This window comes from Ixodes scapularis, unplaced genomic scaffold (assembly GCF_016920785.2).
Source record: "Ixodes scapularis isolate PalLabHiFi unplaced genomic scaffold, ASM1692078v2 PGA_scaffold4__175_contigs__length_147842914, whole genome shotgun sequence".
In the NCBI taxonomy this organism is placed as follows: domain Eukaryota; kingdom Metazoa; phylum Arthropoda; class Arachnida; order Ixodida; family Ixodidae; genus Ixodes; species Ixodes scapularis.
In genome coordinates this window covers 63,070,149-63,088,202 of record NW_024609879.1, presented here as the reverse complement: position 1 = coordinate 63,088,202, position 18,054 = coordinate 63,070,149, and the positions used below count along the sequence as shown (strand labels likewise).

General features: G+C 47.2%; 2 protein-coding genes across 2 annotated transcripts in view; one reads left to right on the top strand and one right to left on the bottom strand.

The window, feature by feature from the left end:
* LOC8028858 overlaps window positions 1–18,054 on the top strand; it is an 89,468-nt gene that overhangs the window by 47,309 nt on the left and 24,105 nt on the right. The gene's annotated exons all lie outside the window — the stretch shown is intronic.
* Window positions 398–882, bottom strand: LOC120842388 (piggyBac transposable element-derived protein 3-like). The gene is made up of 2 exons (XM_040213482.1): window positions 790–882; window positions 398–745 (listed from the first exon to the last, which is right to left on the bottom strand). Exons 1-2 carry the CDS (start codon window positions 880–882, stop codon window positions 398–400), a joined length of 441 nt encoding a protein of 146 aa, XP_040069416.1.

The following is an 18,054-nucleotide window of genomic DNA, read 5'->3' as shown; positions in this document are numbered from 1 at the left end:
TCGACTGCGCAAACATTTTTTCTTTTTATGTGAGCACGGATGCCCGACAGACGGACGGATGGACAAGGCTAGACCCTAAGGAGCTTTGCCCCTAAAAGATTTATTCAATTACTCAAAAACATGTGTTGCATGCAGTGCTTAGGCATCAAAAGTGACATCATCGGTTGTGGTAGAGTAAAAAGTCATTTTTGGAACTGATGCAGAGAAAGACATCGCACTTGCGGCACCACACTCTGGTCTTGGAGGAACACTTATCATACCTGCATCCCTGAGAGAATGGGGCCTCAACCTGCTTGGGCTAGCAGTCTTTCCCATCATACCTCACAGCATTTGGTGGCGATGGTCGTGCGTTGTGAGCTTGTCGGGCTGGTGCTCGGGACTCAGCGCTTGGCCGGCCTCATTTTTTTTGCACTTCTTGGTTCTGCTTGATGAGGCTCAGTGCCACTTCAATCTGAAAAGACATCATGTCGTGTGTCTTGCTTCGTGTGAGGCCCTTGTTGCTCACGTCCCGCACATACTCGAGCCACAAATTTGCGAGGGCTAACGACACAAAGTGTGACAGGACTCTCACGGTCCACTTTCTGGTTTTAACACGCATGGGGGAAAGTGTCATGACAAAATCAAGTTTGTCCACGACTCCCATGAATTGGCTGTAGTACAAGATTACCTCCGGGCAGAGGATATCAATCCTCTCCTTGGCAGCTACACTCCAACTTTTAGCCACACCAACTTCACCAGCGCCGACCTGGGTTGAGGCAATGTTGACAACACCATTGTTGAGCCACTTACCAGCACGACATCAGCTTTTTTGATGACTTTCATGTCCATGCCTCCTCTTCCCTCTTTCTTCAGCTCCTTTTCAGACTTCAAGCTGCAACCCATGAGGCAGTTAGCCCTGATTGTCCCTACAGCAAGGATGCCCTGCGCTTCCAGTTCTCGGAGACTGATCGACGTGAAGTAGTTGTCGAAAAAAAGTTTAGGTTTTTGTGCTTCGGCTTTGCTTCGGAGAGCCTCATTACAACTGTCACCCCTAGCCCTAGGTGATCATGAGTGGTGTCAACACCTGTGCCTTTGCCCTGATAAATCTCCAAATCATGGGCAAGTCCGTCATAATTGCAACGTACAAACACATTCACATCTTCCGTATTTGGCTTGGACTTTATGACCTGCTTTGCGGCAACTTTTCCCGTAAATGGAATCATCTGCTCGTCCACACTCGAGTGTTCAAGCACGTCAAGTTCCAAGCAGTCGCGCTTCACTTTGTCGATGAGTGGGCGCACTTTCCAGAACTTGTTGGTGCTAGAGTCACTAAACAAGCTACGCTTAAGAGTACCGACACTGTGGAGCAGCGGCAGCCATCTTGGGGCGTGAGACCAATGTTGCCAGATGACATCGAATCTCACAAACTTAGTTTCGGTTTCTCTCGTGCGTAAACGGGGCAAGGGCAAACCTCATACACGCTCCCGATGCTAGCGGAAACCAGTGTTATATTTGTTTTCTGCTGGTTAATTCTAGTCAAAGTATTATTACTGTATTTTTGATAGTTAGGTTCAAAAAGAAAAATGCTAACTCTGCCGCGGGAATAGTTATCTTCCCAACTGGCAATGAATGATGGAATCCTTCGAAGTATTCCAGAGGGATCTCAACTTCATTTTTATTTGTCAGTACGGCAAGTTTTGCGGACAGTAGTATGTCGATTCTTTCTGTTGGGTAGTGTTCGAAGCAAGGCGCGCTTACTACCTGATTAGACTCATGGGGGTCATTCTCCCTGGGTAGACAGCGAAACATGTTAGACCACTGCAAAGCTGCTGACTCGCGTATTTACTTTTGACAGTTAAGGTTTACGAGGTCATAATTTTCGCGCATCTCACGAACAACTGAAAAAGTAGCGCAGTTCAGAGACACGCAAAAATTCCGCCTTTCATCCCTGATACAAACTGTTTTCACTTGATCAGCAGACTAAAATTGTTATGTTTGTTTTAGAAGTCGCTGAAAGTTTGCAAAATGAGCTCAAGAGCTGGGAATTCCCACCTCGGGAATTACAAATGAGTCACTACCACTGCTAGACAATATTTTTGTACAAAAAAAAAGTTAGTTACAAATTCTGAGAAGACGAAAGGAACAAAATGCTTTATTTACACCTCAGCAAGATTTCTAACCGTACATACATAACAATGTGAGAATCATCTACAGAAATACCACTGTCGCACATGAACGCAATATGAGTAACGGCATTGGCAAACTAAATATACACAGTTTTTGCCGAGAGAAAACCCAACATCTGTTGTAGTTAACACTATTTTACCTTGTGGCCAGCTGGCAGCAATTCAGGACAGATAAAACAACTCGAAGCAATGCATAGCCCTCCGGTGACTCAATTTTGTGAAACTGCTTAAAGACGTTTAACAAGATTGTCAGGATCATGAGAACGTAATACAGGTTCACCGACAAAAGCAAAAAAAAAGAAAAAAAAAAAAGCAAAGTTCAATCTCTGGCGAACTGAACATCAGACACACAAACTATAGCTATTCAACCTCCTGTGCTTGGAACTAAGCTTGTAAAGCCATACATTATACTTAAACACAAATGGGATACATTAATATAAAAACCGTTTGAGAGTTATCGAGCTCAGACGAGCTAAATATGACGATTCTTGAAAAACAAAACAATCCTTTTCCACCTTCTGCATGATATAGATTCACACAAAAGGTTTTCAATCCAGCTCCTAGAAGACGACAATTGGACATTGTTTTTAAGGCCCCGCTTGTATGTAACAAGCGGTCGTAAATATGTGCTTTTAACTTTTTCGCTAAAATTGTAAGGTCGCAGATAATTTTACGAGTCATCACAATAGCGTTAATACAGCTCGTATGTTACTACGAACAATTCTAAGCCTCAGTACCACAATGCTCAGCGGGTTAGAGCTGCTCTCATTCCAACACTTTTTGACCCACATTTTGACTTGACGGCCTTCGCCTTGCTGCTTAGCTTTCGGAGGGTGATCCGCAATCGGAGCATCAACAAAGCTGTGGTCAGATGCTTCTCCAGATCATGGCAGCGAGGAAAGTCATCTGGAAGTTGATGGGATTCCAAAGTCGCTTTTATCAGGGAGGCAAGTGAAATGTTCACCACTTTGTGCTCACAACTGCGGAACACCTTGTCCGCATGCGGCAGCAGGTTGAACACATGGCGTGATGGACGGACCAGGGGATTTGGCTAAGACTGAGATCGATAGGACTTAATGCTCAAAAGGATGTCACTATGCTCCACCGGGTCACTACGAAGGAACTCCTTGCACAAGTCACAAAGCTGGTATTTTTTGCTCGCGCTATGAGTGATGTACCCTGACAGATACACAAGAAACTCGGTCTCCACGTTGTCGATGCCTGGCGCTCCATCCTCTAGGAAGCTGTCCTCAAAAAAGAACTCGTCTGCTGCACCAATGTTCTCTATGGAGGCCAACCGCAGAGCGAGAGAGAGAGAAACAACTTTATTGGAACACGGCATCAAGAAGCCGCAGGATAGACGGGGGCACTAGGGTCTTAAAACAATTTTTTTTTTTATTTCTGGTCAGAATGCCACCAAACTTTGCATGCTAGTGTGTTTTCCTATACAGACTCCAAATATGCACTCAGATTAGAACTACTGTTTATAGGAAAAAAGTTTTACTGGATAATATGAAACTTATTATGGCAATATCGTATGCAACTTTAATCAACTTTCTCAACTCATTCTGCTACTTTAATGAAATGAAGTGATCGCCAAAGAGCTGCTGAAGCGCTTGACATTCTCGTTTTTTTTCTAAAATGACATTATCTTATTGAGATATGTCAACAAAATGTTACAAAATTTTGAACCGAAATAATGTAATCTAATTAGCCAATTATAATTTATGCCTGAGGCTTATCAAAAAAGAAGAATGTCAGCCTGCAGCTAAGCCACATGCGAATAAGAGAATAGAGAAGTTTTGATGATCGGACAAGAAGAACTTGGCGAAAAGTTGCGGAAGCCTTCGGAAGGTGGTAAAAAAAACGAAGCTGAGAAAATCGCGTTTGAAGTTTGACAGTTGATGATATAAACACTATCACTAATACTGCAACAATATTTCCCTCACATGTGCATCTGTTCTTTCTGCTTTCGTATCTGTAGGTCATTTTTAGGTATGTCTTTTGAAACTGAAGATATTGCAAGTTACGCAAGACGACTCTCCAGGTTCCATAATCCACTAATTTTTTAAATTTTCTTTTCTTGATAGAGCATTTGAATATTGAAACAAGAGCCTGTAGCAATAGTATGAAAGTAACCTTGATAAGCTTGGAGACAACGGGAGCTGACGTGCGCTCAGTGAGGATATAATTCCATAAAAAAAAAATGATTGGCTCCAAGAACAGCAGTTTTTTGCTCAACGCCGCGCGTTGTCTAGGTTCAAAGCTGTCCCGGGCTATAGTCGTCGGACTTCTCCAACCTGTGCCGTTTGGAGAGCTTCTTCCTTGTGGCTTGGCTGTCCGAGAACACCTTGTTTGACTTCAGGAGCTGTTGCTGGTCTTTCTCCAGGCTTCGTCGAGTGAGGCAGTTGCCAGAAGCGTAGCTCAGCCCAGAAGCTACACTCTCGTTGGTCTCCCTCCTGCTTTGGTTGAAGACTGCTACAGCTTCGGCAACAGCTCTGGTCACGCTGAGCAGTGATGCGTGGCTGTTCTTAAACGTCTGCGCCCAGATGACAGAGTGTAGACACTCACTCGCATTCTGAGTTTTCCCGTCGGAACACCGTTCCAGCAAGTTCTCGTCACTTAGCCGAGCAAACACTGGTTCTAGTGCTGCTCGAACCGCATCAGGCAGCGGAGCCTTGTGTGCTGGTGGCACTTCATTGTTTGCTTGGGCACGATTGTACTTTGCACCAGGAACTTGCTCCACTGGGGCAGAGGCTGTGGTCAGGGGCACCATCCGTCGAGCACATGTGCCGGAGGGTCGCTTGCGCAGCCTTCTTCATCTCGGGCACATCGTGGCTGTGGCTTCGGATTGTGTTATCTTCTTGATTTTGTCTTGGGGGAGCTTGCCTCTTCCACCAAGTGCCTCACCCTGTGCTTTTCTCTTTTCAACCACGATGCGCAGAGCAGCACCCATTCGTTTGTGGACGTGGTTGAGGCAGTCCTTCTTTTCTATGGGCACAAAACCATACACCTTCTCTTCAGTGAGTGCATGAAAGGTGCGGCTGTCTCCGTCGGAGAGCACGGTCGTGTAGCGCAGCCCATGTCTTGAAAGCGAGTGCCTGAACATCACAAGTGCTGCCTCCATCTCCATGCGTCCGGCACTGCAGTCAACGTTCTTTTGGCACTCGTGCTCTGCAAGCCACTCGGCGTAGCCCTCCTCAGAAGCCTTGGGTCCGACGGAACAGCCGAGGCAAAAGTTAGAAAGGACGACGTGGTCGATCACCAGGCCTGTGTACATTTCAATAATGCACCCCACTCCAATGTGGGAAGATTGCCCCCGGGTCATCCATGTGCCGTCGAAGATGACGTCAATGTTGTTGACAGGTTGCAGAACGTCGCTGTAGAGCTCCTTGACGACCTCAACACTTGCAGCTTCAGATGCTGCCGCAATGGACTCGCACACACGAACCACCTTGCGCAGGTGCCCCTGGAACGTCTTGTGGTGGAGGCCCCTGTGTGACAGGTTCATCCAGGCTCAGAAATCCGAAAGTGCAGTCACACCTTTCCCAATGGATTGGATGCCCTTCAGGGCCCTCAGGTTCACTTCAAAAGGCGTGATGTTCGCTGCTCCTTCGACCCTCGGCGATGAAAAACGGGCCTCGCGGAGGTCGCACCTGGTGCACGAGAGTTCTAGCTTCACAGCCAGCCCATACTGCCTAGCTGACTTCGTCAACTTCACGGGCATGCCGCACTCCCCGCACGTGGTCTTAGCGAACAGACCTTCCAAAACTGCCATGTCAATCACGACAAAGTCGGTGCCCGCACCTCCGTCGACATCCGCGAAGTTCACGTCTAGAAGATCGAACTTCCGTTGAGTTGCCGACTTGTTCTCGATGTCATGCTTGACATCGCTGGCGCGTTCCGAACGCTGCGCATTCTCCTCGGGCGTTTAGAACCTCGTGTCGATTCGATGGGACGTACTCGCCGCGGGGCTGGGTTGAGCACAAACTTGATCAGGCGATCGGGCAGCTGATGCGGAGGGTGATCGCGGACGATCTACTTGGATGGCCGAACATTCCGCCGCCGCCGCATCTTGGGATAACTTGGGCGTTCTCTTCGGTGGACGGCGTCGCTGCTTTCCGAACGCATGACGCGTACTAGACTTCAATTGCTTATCCCTGGCCATCACTTCTTTCGTAAATGCAACGAAAGGTGAGGTAAACAACTAAGAAAATCAGCAATAGCGAGAAGCGAAACGAAGAGAACTTGCTTGTCGTCGAAGCCAACAAAGCAAACGAAACGAGAAGCAGACGACGCTGACGACGACGCCGTGGAGGGGATCGCGCGAGAGCGAGGAGGAAGGAGAAATGAGAGAGGAGGCGCGCGCTTTCACCAATAGCGTAAGCGCGCTACGTCACGTGAGCTGTGTAGCCAATCGGCTGCCGACTTCTGTGACTCAGTAAACACACGACAGGTCCGGTTCAAAAAGGTCTTTCTCTTCGAAAAAGGCGCGAAAACGTGGCCGTAAAGACAAGCTACAAAATGAAATCAAGATGGCCGCTATCGGAGCGGCAGCGGCTGAGCACCATGCGCCCGACGTTGAGCCATGTTTCGCGTCTCCGCACTCATTTGGGACTTACCAGCCACTGGTAATTACGTTTTTTTTTCGTACTTCTAGGTTGAATTAGACCACGAGAATTAGCTGAGACAAGTTCAGATATATGAGGAGTCCTGAAGTACTGTTTTTGAAAAACCGACATTTTCGCAATTTTTTTTGATTTTAAGACCCGCGTCCCCTTAACTACTGCGGCTTTCCAAAAAAGAAAAAAAATTGTGTTCCTGAAAAAAGAAGCAATGCATGCAAGTCGGCCTTTCTCAGTTCTGGAAGAGATGTACATGCACTGATGTTCACGCCAAGTCGAACGTCGGACGCTCACTCGCTGTTTGTAGGGTCTTCGTGATTTCCGTCTTATCCGCTCGGGAGACCACTTCGGCTTGGATGTGTGGGTCTGAGCTTCGGAGAAGCACGGTCCAAGGGGGATCCAGCGAGTCCTCTTCTCCTTCTAGAGGGTGGGCGATGAAGTCCCGTGGAGTAGGCGTGGGAGGATCGAAGGGACATTCCCAGAACAAGTGTGCGAGTATAAGTGTGCGTTCGCGGTTTATGTTCGCATTTTCTCTGTTCATTCGTCATCCTCACTGGTATTCTTTCCCATGATGCGTGGTCAGCCGTTCCGTCCAGGGCTTTCGAGATGCAACATTTTTGGAACGACTTTACCATCAGTTCTGCTGGGATGTCATCCCATGCGGCTGCGATCGAGCTCGCCACCTGGTGATTGAGGCTTGATTTGACCAGCCAGGTCAGTTGCTAATCTTCCTGGGTAAGCCAATCTGTGTGAAACTTCCGGAGCCTATCCTTAAGTGGAGACACTGGCTAGAGAGGCAACTTTTGAACTACATGTGTGGTTGGAATGAAATTTGCAGTGCGCATTTATTATATAAAGGCACCATGCAAAATCTCACCTCTAGGATAAATTTGTTGAAAGTTACACATCTGTGAATGAAGCGGTGGTGTTATTTGTTAAAGAATCTATTGTATACAAATAAAGTCATAAAGCAACAATTTTATTTCTTTGATGTGAAGTAGGGGGTGTATATCTTCAGGCTATCTAATTTCTACTCCTCAAATACAAATATTCCAGAAAGAGATATTACCTTGAAGCATGAGATGCAATTTCTTTGTATATCAATCTGTCAAAATGTCGGTGGTTTTCAATGATCACTCTAAATTAAAAGGAAATAAAGTAAATAGCCCAATTTCCCAGTAAATTTCAGTCAAGAAACATCTTGAATGGGACATCAAAACACTTTTATCAGCAAACAAAAGATTTCCTTGTATGAAGTTTGCAGAAAAAAAGTGAAACTGAAAAAACTACATTTAAACGTTGGGCACCCTTTTTTTATTATTGCCTCGCCATCTGTACCCACTAGAAAGCCCCAGCAGCGTAGGTCGGTCCTTCGGCTTCCTGGTCCTTCTGTTGCTTGGCGATGGCCTGGAGCTTACTTTGCTTCTGGGCCATCTTGGAAGACTGGAGTGCCTTCTGCTTGGCCTTTGAGATTTTGGCTTGCAGGGCCTTGCTGGAGTGCTGCACCTGGTGACGTCCAGGCTCTATGCCCATCTCAAGGAGGGCACTCTCAAAGCCTGTAGGGCCGAGGTAAATTCTAGCACTGCTGGGGCGGTAGCTGTTTCTACCGTTCTCCGGGACGCAAAGTCCGTCTTTGGGGCATCGCCTCCACACCAGAGCGTTGTACGATTCGTTTGCATTTTGTGTCTTCATTCCGGCACATCGCTCGAGCAGCTCCTTCCTGGACGTTTTGGACAACCGATTATACAAAGGCACCAACTCCTTCACAATCTCTCTGGAGAAGGCAGGGTGGTGGGGTTGTGATTTTGACGGCTCGCCTGCTTGCTTGCTGTCTCCGACGCTGCGTGGCGGTTGAAATGGCACCATGAACACTCTTTCTGAGGACAGGCTTGATGACGGGGCTCTTCGTGAGTAAAATATGAGTGCAACAGGCTACTGTACACTGCTTTTCGCATCGCCGGAACGTTCGGTGCATTTTCCTTCGGCGCAGAAGCGTAGTAATCTGTTAGCCTCTTCAAAACAACATTGTTGAGTTTGCCTTTTCCACCAAGTTCTTTTTTCGTTTTCTTAAGCGTTTCCATCCCCGCATACATCCTTTTGGCGACATGTTTGACGCAGTCCTCTTTTTCCAGTTCTTTATCATAAAGATGAAGTCCAGCAACGTGGTTAAACGCTTTACTGTCCCCATCAGATAGTAATGTCAGATACTGGAGGCCATGGAGCTGAACGGATCGGCGGAAGATCTCGTCAGGCCGCTTGCACTTTCATCGCATGTGCAGATCCGCCAAAGTTTTTCTGGAACATTGGTGCATGACTCGGCTCAGTCTTCATAGCCACTGGATTTCTCTGCAGGTCTGAGACTGCGTTCATGATAATAATTGCTTTTGACAGAAAAGTCCAAAACTAAGCCTGTCTCCAACTCAATTGCCGCTCCAACGCCAAAGCGTCAAGTGTGGGTGTGCTTATGCCAAGTACCGTCATAAGTTTCGCAGACGTCCAACAGACCATTGTCACCTAATTCGTGGGCTTGGCGTACCGCTCCTGCGGCTTTACTGATGACTTTTCTCGCCGCTTGCATTGGTGCGTCGTGCACCTTTTCTTCGAGGTCTTGAAATGATCGTAGGCGCATGGGCGAGGGAGCGTTGATGCCAGCAAACATGTTTGTTAGCTTGGTATAGCCGATGCCACATTCGCGGAATGCGAGACAAATACATGCCGCCAGTTCGCTCTGACACGAGTGGTTGACAATCGATGAGTGAGGCGCCTGAGCAATGTCCCCGCACTCGGGGCAGACAACAACAAACTCTGCCTGTGCTCCTTTGCTGATCTCGTTTAGTTGGAGGTCCGATCCGTTGCACGCTGGGCGCTGGAGACCGCTAATCAAGTTCTCAATGGCAGACACACCAATGAGGCAATAATTGTCGGGCGGTGTGTCGGAAGCAGCAGGAGCGTCTGCTGGATCTAAGGCGGCGTCACTGTCCTGTAGGAGCAATATCTTCCGCTCTATTGCAGTTAGCTCTTCTAACTCTTCGAGGTTGTCAGGAAGGCACAAGGGAACTTCGACTCGAAGGTCACGTCCAGAAGTGACGAACTGGGAGACGGCGATGCAGTCGGGTGGATCGGGACTGGAGACAGTGGAGACGCCGACTTTGTCACATTAGGCTTAGGACACGGCCGCCGCCCACCCGATGTGCCCCTTGTTTACATAGATCGGGGGCAAGCTCCGAAGGGTTGCCAAGCGTGCGGTTTAACCCCCGGCATTACGGAAATAAGACAACCACGCAAAACAAATACCAGAAAGAGCAAGTGATCGTTCAACTGAAGGACTGAAGCACGAAGCGAAAAAGCAAACGCAAAAGTGTCCACGCACTTGGATCACGTGACATGTTGCGAGCCATTAAAGGCTCCGGTTTCGTTTTGAAGTCACTTGGAACCTACACCTAGAAGGCTTTTTCTCTGACCCCCTGTACTCTCAAACAAAGATTATCATTGTTAATAAAATGTTGAAGAAACCATGTTTTCCTCGAGCATATGGACTTCGCCTCAGTCCTAATAAGTGCAAAGAGATCGGCATTTGAAAACGGCAAACATCGCAGACTTGGCGCTCGCCGGATTGACTCGGGAATGCAACGTGCGTCGCCGCCCCTTCAAAAATATTTTGTATAGACGTAAATGTCCACCGTATGCGTATGTAATCTTCAGGAAGGGTGCACTATTAGTTTCTGAAACTGATAAAATAAAATTTGAAAAATACATTAAAAAAAAAAAAAAATTATTTTGTGTCCTTCCTTAAAGGGGCCCTGCAATCATACTTAAGCAACTATCTTTTTTGCGGTTTCCACGTCTCTTGGGGTCCGGGTAAGCTAGCGGGCACGGAGAGAGTAACTAAATATCAGTGCGTCATATTTTAACCGGACGACGCGGAAACCACCTCCACCGATGAGGGCGACCCGCGGTACTGAAAGCGCGCAAAATTTGACGTGTTTGGTCCTAGGCTTACTACTTGTCAGAGCCGCTAAAAGCTTTTTCGTAGTCGAAATACAAAATGTAAGTGGCGCGAACCGTTTCAATTATTTATAAAAGTAGTTTTTGTTCAGTATTTTAGATCAGAAAAGAAACAAATGCAGTTTATAAAGTACGGAAACAAGAAAAGACCCGTCGACATACCCGCCACCAAGCGGCGGAAAAAACAGCGCATACTAGAAAGAACTAGTGGGATGAGGCTACGACGAACGGCCAGCGTAGAAAAGCCCCGGATGCACGCGGCGGCGCTGCGGTCGTATGCCGGCTCAACGATCCAACTGGTTCCGAGCATTCCGAAGGCCTTCGGCGCGGGCCCTGCTGGCGATTTGGCCATTTGGCGGCATGGCAGCGCGAAGTGGCTCCCGTTCTGAACTGATCTTTACCCCGTGTTTGCTGTTGTTTGTGGCCAATGAAGTGTTATGCCGAAATAGTCTTTAATCGCGCAACAAATGCAATGCGAGCCGCCCCGGCCGCCCGCTTCATAGAGCCTTCTCTAAGTCCAGTCACTTCCGGTGTCCCCCAAGGGTCCGTTCTGGGGCCCTTATTGTTTCTTATTTACATTAACGACTTACCTACGTGTGTATCCTCTTCTATTAGCTTATTTGCCGACGACTGTGTGATATATCGTGAAGTTACTAATGAATCCGATTCACTCCTCCTCCAAAATGATTTGTGTGCTGTATCCCAATGGTGTGAATTGTGGCAGATGTCCCTTAACATTAACAAGTGCAAGTCTATGAGAGTTTCTCGTCGTCACACGGTTCTTCCACCTCTCTCAATTTGTAACACTCAACTTCAGTCTGTGACCTGTTACAAATACCTGGGTGTCTATATTACCTATAACATGTCATGGAAAACCCACATTGACCACATTATTGCTAACGCTAACTCTATGCTCGGTTTTCTAAAAAGAAATTTTACACTGGCCCCCGTTTCTTTGAAATTACTGCTTTATAACTCCCTGGTCCGGTCAAAATTAGAATACGCTGCTGCAATCTGGGATCCCGGTCACTCGACACTTATAACTAACCTGGAAGCCATGCAAAATCGCGGAGTTCGTTTCATACTTTCTAACTATCATCGTACAGCAAGCGTTTCCTCCATGAAACTCAGTCTATCCCTACCCTCTCTCTCTTTACGTCGCAAAATATCGCGCTTGTGCCTCTTTTACAAGATCTATCATTCTAACACGTCATTGAAAGATAAACTGTTCCTTGAGCCCCCATTCATTTCTCCGCGTTTTGATCATCCATTCAAAGTTGGTGTCCCTCATTGTAACACATCAGCCTTTTTGAACGCGTTTATTCCAAAAACATCTCTTGAGTGGAACCACCTTCCCGCTTCGTTTGTTAATATACCTTCAATTGATTTATTTAAAAAAACCTTATCTGCTCACCTTTTGTCGTGATTGTCCTTTTGTTTATTTTTTGACCAGAGTGCTGTGTTTCGAGCTGTTGATGTTTATTCTCGGCTGTGTTTGCTCTCTTTTTGTACCCTTTTTTTTTTCATTTTTTGGTTGCCCCACCCCCTCTGTAATGCCTTTTGGCCCTGAGGGTATTGTAATAAATAAATAAATAAATATGCTTTAGTGGCGCCCTCTCGAGCCGTTGACCCGGAGTGCGGCAACCGTGAACGCTCGATGAGCTCACTACCCCTCCTCTAGTTCACGGCCACTCAAGCCAGGACCTACTACGTCATGAAGGAGGTTATTTTTTGCTTGTTTTTGTAATTCTAATTTGCCTATAACTTTTAAAATAAAGCGAAATTTGAGAAAAGTTTGATTAAGTTACTACGTTCAGTGCGCTCAGGTTCGGTGCAAATTAAAACCAGTAAAAAAGTCATTGCAGGGCCCCTTTAAATGGCTTATTGATTGCGATGGCCAAATCTGTCGCATCTTCAGAAAGTTTGGTTTTCACGTAGTCCGTCAGATGTCTGCGATTAGAGTTTAAAACTAAAATCGAGTGCTTGCACAGTGCTGCACCTGGACGCCGTTGCCAAATCAACTTCACCCATTCCTCGACCAAGGCACTGTTCATCCATCCTTTCTCATTGGCCCGCACAATGACTTTTCTGGGAACTCTCCTTTAGCGGGAAGTGTCTTCCATTTAAAAATAATGTATGATGGCGGTTTGTGACCATCTGCTGTGCAGCTCAACATCACTGTCGTCCGCTGCTTCTCAGACCCTGCCGTCTGAATCTTGACTTCCTTTGCGCCCTTTTCATTTACGGTGTAAGCGAGGGGCGTATCGAAGTAAACCAGTGTCTGATCGGTGTTGCCGATTTGCCCTAGATGTAGTTCTTTTCTTCTCTCTTCCTTATCACATAGTGCTGGAATCTGATCAACTTCTCGACGTCCGCTGGTAGTTTCTGGCGCACAGACGTTAGTTGTCGAAGGCTGAATCCAAATCTCTTATGAATCTTTGCAGCTAGCCTCTGCTTGCTTTGAACAGTGTGCGAGGCACATCTCATTCTCTTGCGACTTCTCTTGCTTTGGCTGGAAGATTTGAGTGGTTGTGGGATGTACTGCTGCTCTTTGGATCCTGACGAAGTTTGCAACCTCGATCTCCACTTCGTGGTGCATGCCCCTTCACTGTCCCGAGAACGCCATCTTTATTGCCGCACACGAGAAGAGTTGATCAGGCTGCTTTCTCCAGCGACGCAGATTTTGTTCGTCCATGGCAAAATCCCGCTGGGCTTGGAGTTTGGAGGATTGTACAGCCGCCAAGACAACTTTCCGCTTAAAAGCTGCTGTGTAGTGGCATCGACTGGTCGGTGCCATAGCGTTGAGCGAGAATGAACGTTGCGTGGTGCGCGGTGTCTAAACCTCTCAAAACAATATAGACATGATGGTGTTGGTTGAAGCGGACAGAAGCGGGGTGCCAGTAGCGCCACCTTCGGTAGTTTTGGTTTCGGCAGCTGGCATTGCTGCAAGGTGGTGGAGGCGTAAACCAGATCCTTGTTCCTAGGCCGACCTCCGAGTTTCGATTTTAACTTTTTTTATAAAAACTATCAGCCTATATTGGAGTAAATACGGTACCTTTGCTGTGGAGATGCTGCAATTGTCAGTTATCAAAGCCTGAAGATACCCGAAGCGCGAGAACACCTCTAGTAGCTTATCTAGGATCGCTTGAGTCGTGAGTGTTCGGAGAGGAAATAGTTCCACTCATCTGCTAAAGTGGTCTGTGACAACCAGCAGGTACTGATGACCCCTTTGGGCTCCTTGGAAGAGGGCCGACAATGTCGCAAGCTGCAAGAGACCAAGGTTGCTGGCTCTTGATGGGCTGCAACAAGCCGGGGTTTTTTCGCCTCGTGGCTTGGGGCTTCGGCACAGGTGGCACAAGCAGGCATATCTGAGTACGTCCCTTTTCATGTTCGGCCAGGTAGTGGAGCGATACAACTTACCTTAGGTCTTAAGGGCCAGTCGAGTGCCCAGCCAAGGGGGTGTCGTGATAGAAGCGCAACAGTGCGTCTCTCGGCCCTCGGGGTACAACCACCTTGAACGAATTAAAAGGCCTCGTTCTCACATGGTATGTACCACAAAAGAAGCCCGTCAGCATCAAGCAAGAATGAATCCAATGTGCCAACCACATCACCAGTAGCTTTCCAGCGCTCGGCGTTTTCAGCAAATGATAGGTTCAAGTCGTACAGTTTCAGGTTAGCAGTGGCCACTAGAGCATCAGCGAGGCTACCAAAGTGGCCTCCTGCTTAAAGCACTGAAACATGAAAACTATTTTTTTTTTGTTATCTGAAACGATTGAAAACGATGCCAGGACATTACCCTCAAAAATCAAAATTTGGGAATTCAGTATTTGTGAAGTTAAAAAACAATTCCCAAATGCCGAATTCGAAGTTCCCACGCGATCCGCGCCGATGCGTTGACGTCAAATATTGCGGAGTCCTGAGAGTCCACTTTCTTTCTCCATTCCCTGCTGTTGCCATGGCGACCCAAAGCGAGGAGGAAAGGAGCAAGCGCCGGCCGCCGGCGGACCGTTTTTGAGCGGTGTCGCCTGTTTTCCGTGGGAGGATACAAATCCAGGAAACGGCACCGCAGCGGACTCTAATTTTTGGTATTTCAAAAAGAAGGGCCGTAGTGCGTTTGCAATTGCGTTAAAAAACATGTTTTACGATTGCCGTTATTAAATGTTATAGAAATGTCACCTACAAAGCTTCTAAATTTTATGATTCTTGACGTCACGAATCAAAAGAAGCGAGGAGGCAAGAGGTGGGAGAATCAAACGGCAAAAAAAAAAGAAGAAAGGCACGCGCGTGTAAGAAAATTTTTTTTTGCGATGCATTTTTTTTTTGCGTGTCTGCGACTGCAACTTGCATCGTTTTAGACAATAAAAAAAATACGACCTTTTGGGTGTCAGTGCCCCTTTAAAGGGATACTGAAGCGAAACTTGAAATACACCTATTATGGTCAGAAATAGGTTCAATATGATCAATGATATTCATAAATCATAATCGCGTGTTTGTATTTTGAACGGATGGCTATATTTTTCACCCTAATGGGCCCGATTGGGCGCGCGCTCAAAAATCGGCCATCGGAGAGCGCGATGCGTCTTGGGATATTGGGCGCATTCGTGACGTCACTTGTGCCAGACGGGAAAGGCTACGGCGTGAATGTTGTGGTTACGAGCGTTGCCACTTGGTGGCGCGTCGACGATTTACGACCTGTGACAACGTGGCCGTTTGAGATGTGCAAGGGCTGCACGCACGCTGCACCACGGCAAGTCGGCAACCACGGCAGCACTGACAAAACCAGCTCTGAGGCCGGATTCTCAAAGCGAACTCACGACGAAAAGAGTGCGTACGACAAATTTGAGAGAAAACCCGTACTCTCGAAACGAAATCGTCGTAACCTTTGCGCAGGTTACGACAGAATCCTACGACAGCTCCGAAGCTGTCTTACGCACTTTTTACGATCAAATCAACAAGGCCGACAGCGTCGCTCAGTTACTTGGTATCGGCCACCAACGGACATTTATTTTTCTACGTGCTCTTCTCGTGCGTCCCGACTTCAACCAGCAAGAAAAAAGGAAAGAGTACTTAAAACAGACCACGACGATCAAGAACGCAGGATCCACAAACATACGAGAAGAGCTACAACGGCCACGATTCTGCCGACCGAGCGAGCTCGGCAGAATATAGTAGGCCTAGCAGCAACATCGACTCGGCGCACCGTTGCTCCGGCGGTCCTTGGCCAAGACCGTCTGTCCATGACCGGCTGGCCTGCTGAATGGAATATGCCCGCGCGACCCTTGTGGACCCTTACCGGATGAGTAGTTTGATCCCTGAACTAAATTTCAGAGGTCAATATTTTCCCCTTGTCATCTCGATCTTGTTTTCTGAGACAGCGGTGACGAACGCTGTCGTCGAAAAGGGACTCTCATTGATTCTATCTCCTTGTTTTGTGTGATATAGAGCTCGAATAAACGCTATACGGATTACCTTCGCAACTCGGTGTGTACACTCTGGTATTAGTATGCCATTTTTATTGACTCGACGCTACGTCACTATCGAGCTATAGCAGTTCGTGGGAGCTACGCGATGTCGGTCTAACCTTTCTTTGCCGCGTGTCATGTCAGTATCGAGTTGCAATCGTAGAAGATCGGTCCAGAAGCGCTTACCGAAACGCGGTCTAACAGAGCGAATCAAGCACTTCGATCAAACGCGCGTGTCCGCTCCGAGTGTGAACAGGTATTTGCGTGGCTCTTGCTGACACCCTCGTAGTTCAAACATATCCTTTTTAACGTCGGCTCGCAGCTCGCGACTCGCAGCAACTAATACCGGCCGTGCCAGAAGCATGCTCGGGTCGTGTCGTGCAAAGAGCAGCAACGAGAACGAGCTCACTGTTGCCAACTACGCTTTGGCTTTCTCCGCCAAGGCTTTGCAAACGCGTTCAGGCCTAGGCGAATCTGCCGGCACGCCGTATTGCCGCAGAATGGCGCTGCTCCTATGCCACAAGTGATATCACGAGAACTTCCCCCCATCCACCAGATGAGAATTTGAAATCGTTTAATTATGTTTAAAATTAGTTCTCCTGTGTTTTACAGCGCAATATTTATATTTCCGAGGTGGTGCCTGCCCCTAGCCCATATTTATGCAACAAGATCGGCGCTAAAATTTCGTTTCACTACCCCTTTAAGGCCCCAGTCCCACTTGGGCACTGTAGGCCTCCTCTCTCAAAGTCAACTTGTGACTAGCTTAAAGAATAGGGTGCACTTTGTGATTGTAACCAACTTGACCCAGAATACCCTCATTTCCTCCTGTTGCTAGCATCACACTAGGGTAAAAAGTCTTTGTTGCACTCAATGCAGGGCGAGAAATCGGCACCTTTTTTATGCCCTGAAATGCATGTTCCTCTGCTGCGTCCTAATGCACATTAGTTAGCTGACTCTCCTTTACACAGTCGGTCAGTCAAAAGGCTTGCCACCTGGGAATAATTGGGCATGTAACGTTAGTAGCAAACGACGATTTACAAAATGACTGAATGTCCGTTTTTGTCTGAGGTTCCGGGAATTCACTGATCAAGGCGACTTAAAGTTTCTATTGTCTCGTGCACAGTGTCCTTCTCTTCCCTGGCGCCACAACATTCAGATATTCTTGGTGTTTGAACAAAGTGATGTGCACTGTGATGTCAGTCTAGCTACCAATTCCAATTTACTTACCGCAAGTGCTTGTTGCTTAAAAGCCAAATTTCTCCCTTTTTTTTTACTACCACAAAGCAAGGCCAAGATTTAAGTCAGAATTTTCGTGGAGCTCTTGGATGTTGGGACGGTTGTAAAAGTTACTTAAAAAATGTACCTAAGACACAGTTACAGTTACTCATACAAAAAGGCACCTAGGTACATACCTAACTCGCTTGAAAATGTACCTATAGCACAGGTGCAGTTACTTCAAAGATACCTTCTTTTATGTATTTTCCCCAAATTGGTCAGAATATATTGGAAGTAAAGCTTTTTACACTAAGGATACACACAAAAACGAGTTCAATAAAAGTGCTTTATTGGTGTCAATGCAATGTCCACATCGGAGTTGAGTCCTCACGTGCCTTAAACCCCACGCGTCAATTGGTTCACCGAGGCCACAGCTTCCACTGTTTAGCATGTCACGCCGAAACTGATGAAACTCGCTTCTTGACGTTCTTGCTCTCAAAGCCGTTGCTGACGTCGACGGGCCCAGAAGACGTCGGCTGCATGAAGAAACGCACGAGTCCAGTGCATATGCACCTTTGCGAT

Excerpts from the sequence above, each read along its gene's own strand:
- LOC120842388 (XM_040213482.1), bottom strand. The coding sequence starts at position 882 with ATGGGTTGCAGCTTGAAGTCTGAAAAGGAGCTGAAGAAAGAGGGAAGA. Across the intron at positions 746-789 it reads AAAAAGCTGATGTCGTGCTG|GTCGGCGCTGGTGAAGTTGG; the intron begins GTAAGTGGCTCA and ends GCCTCAACCCAG.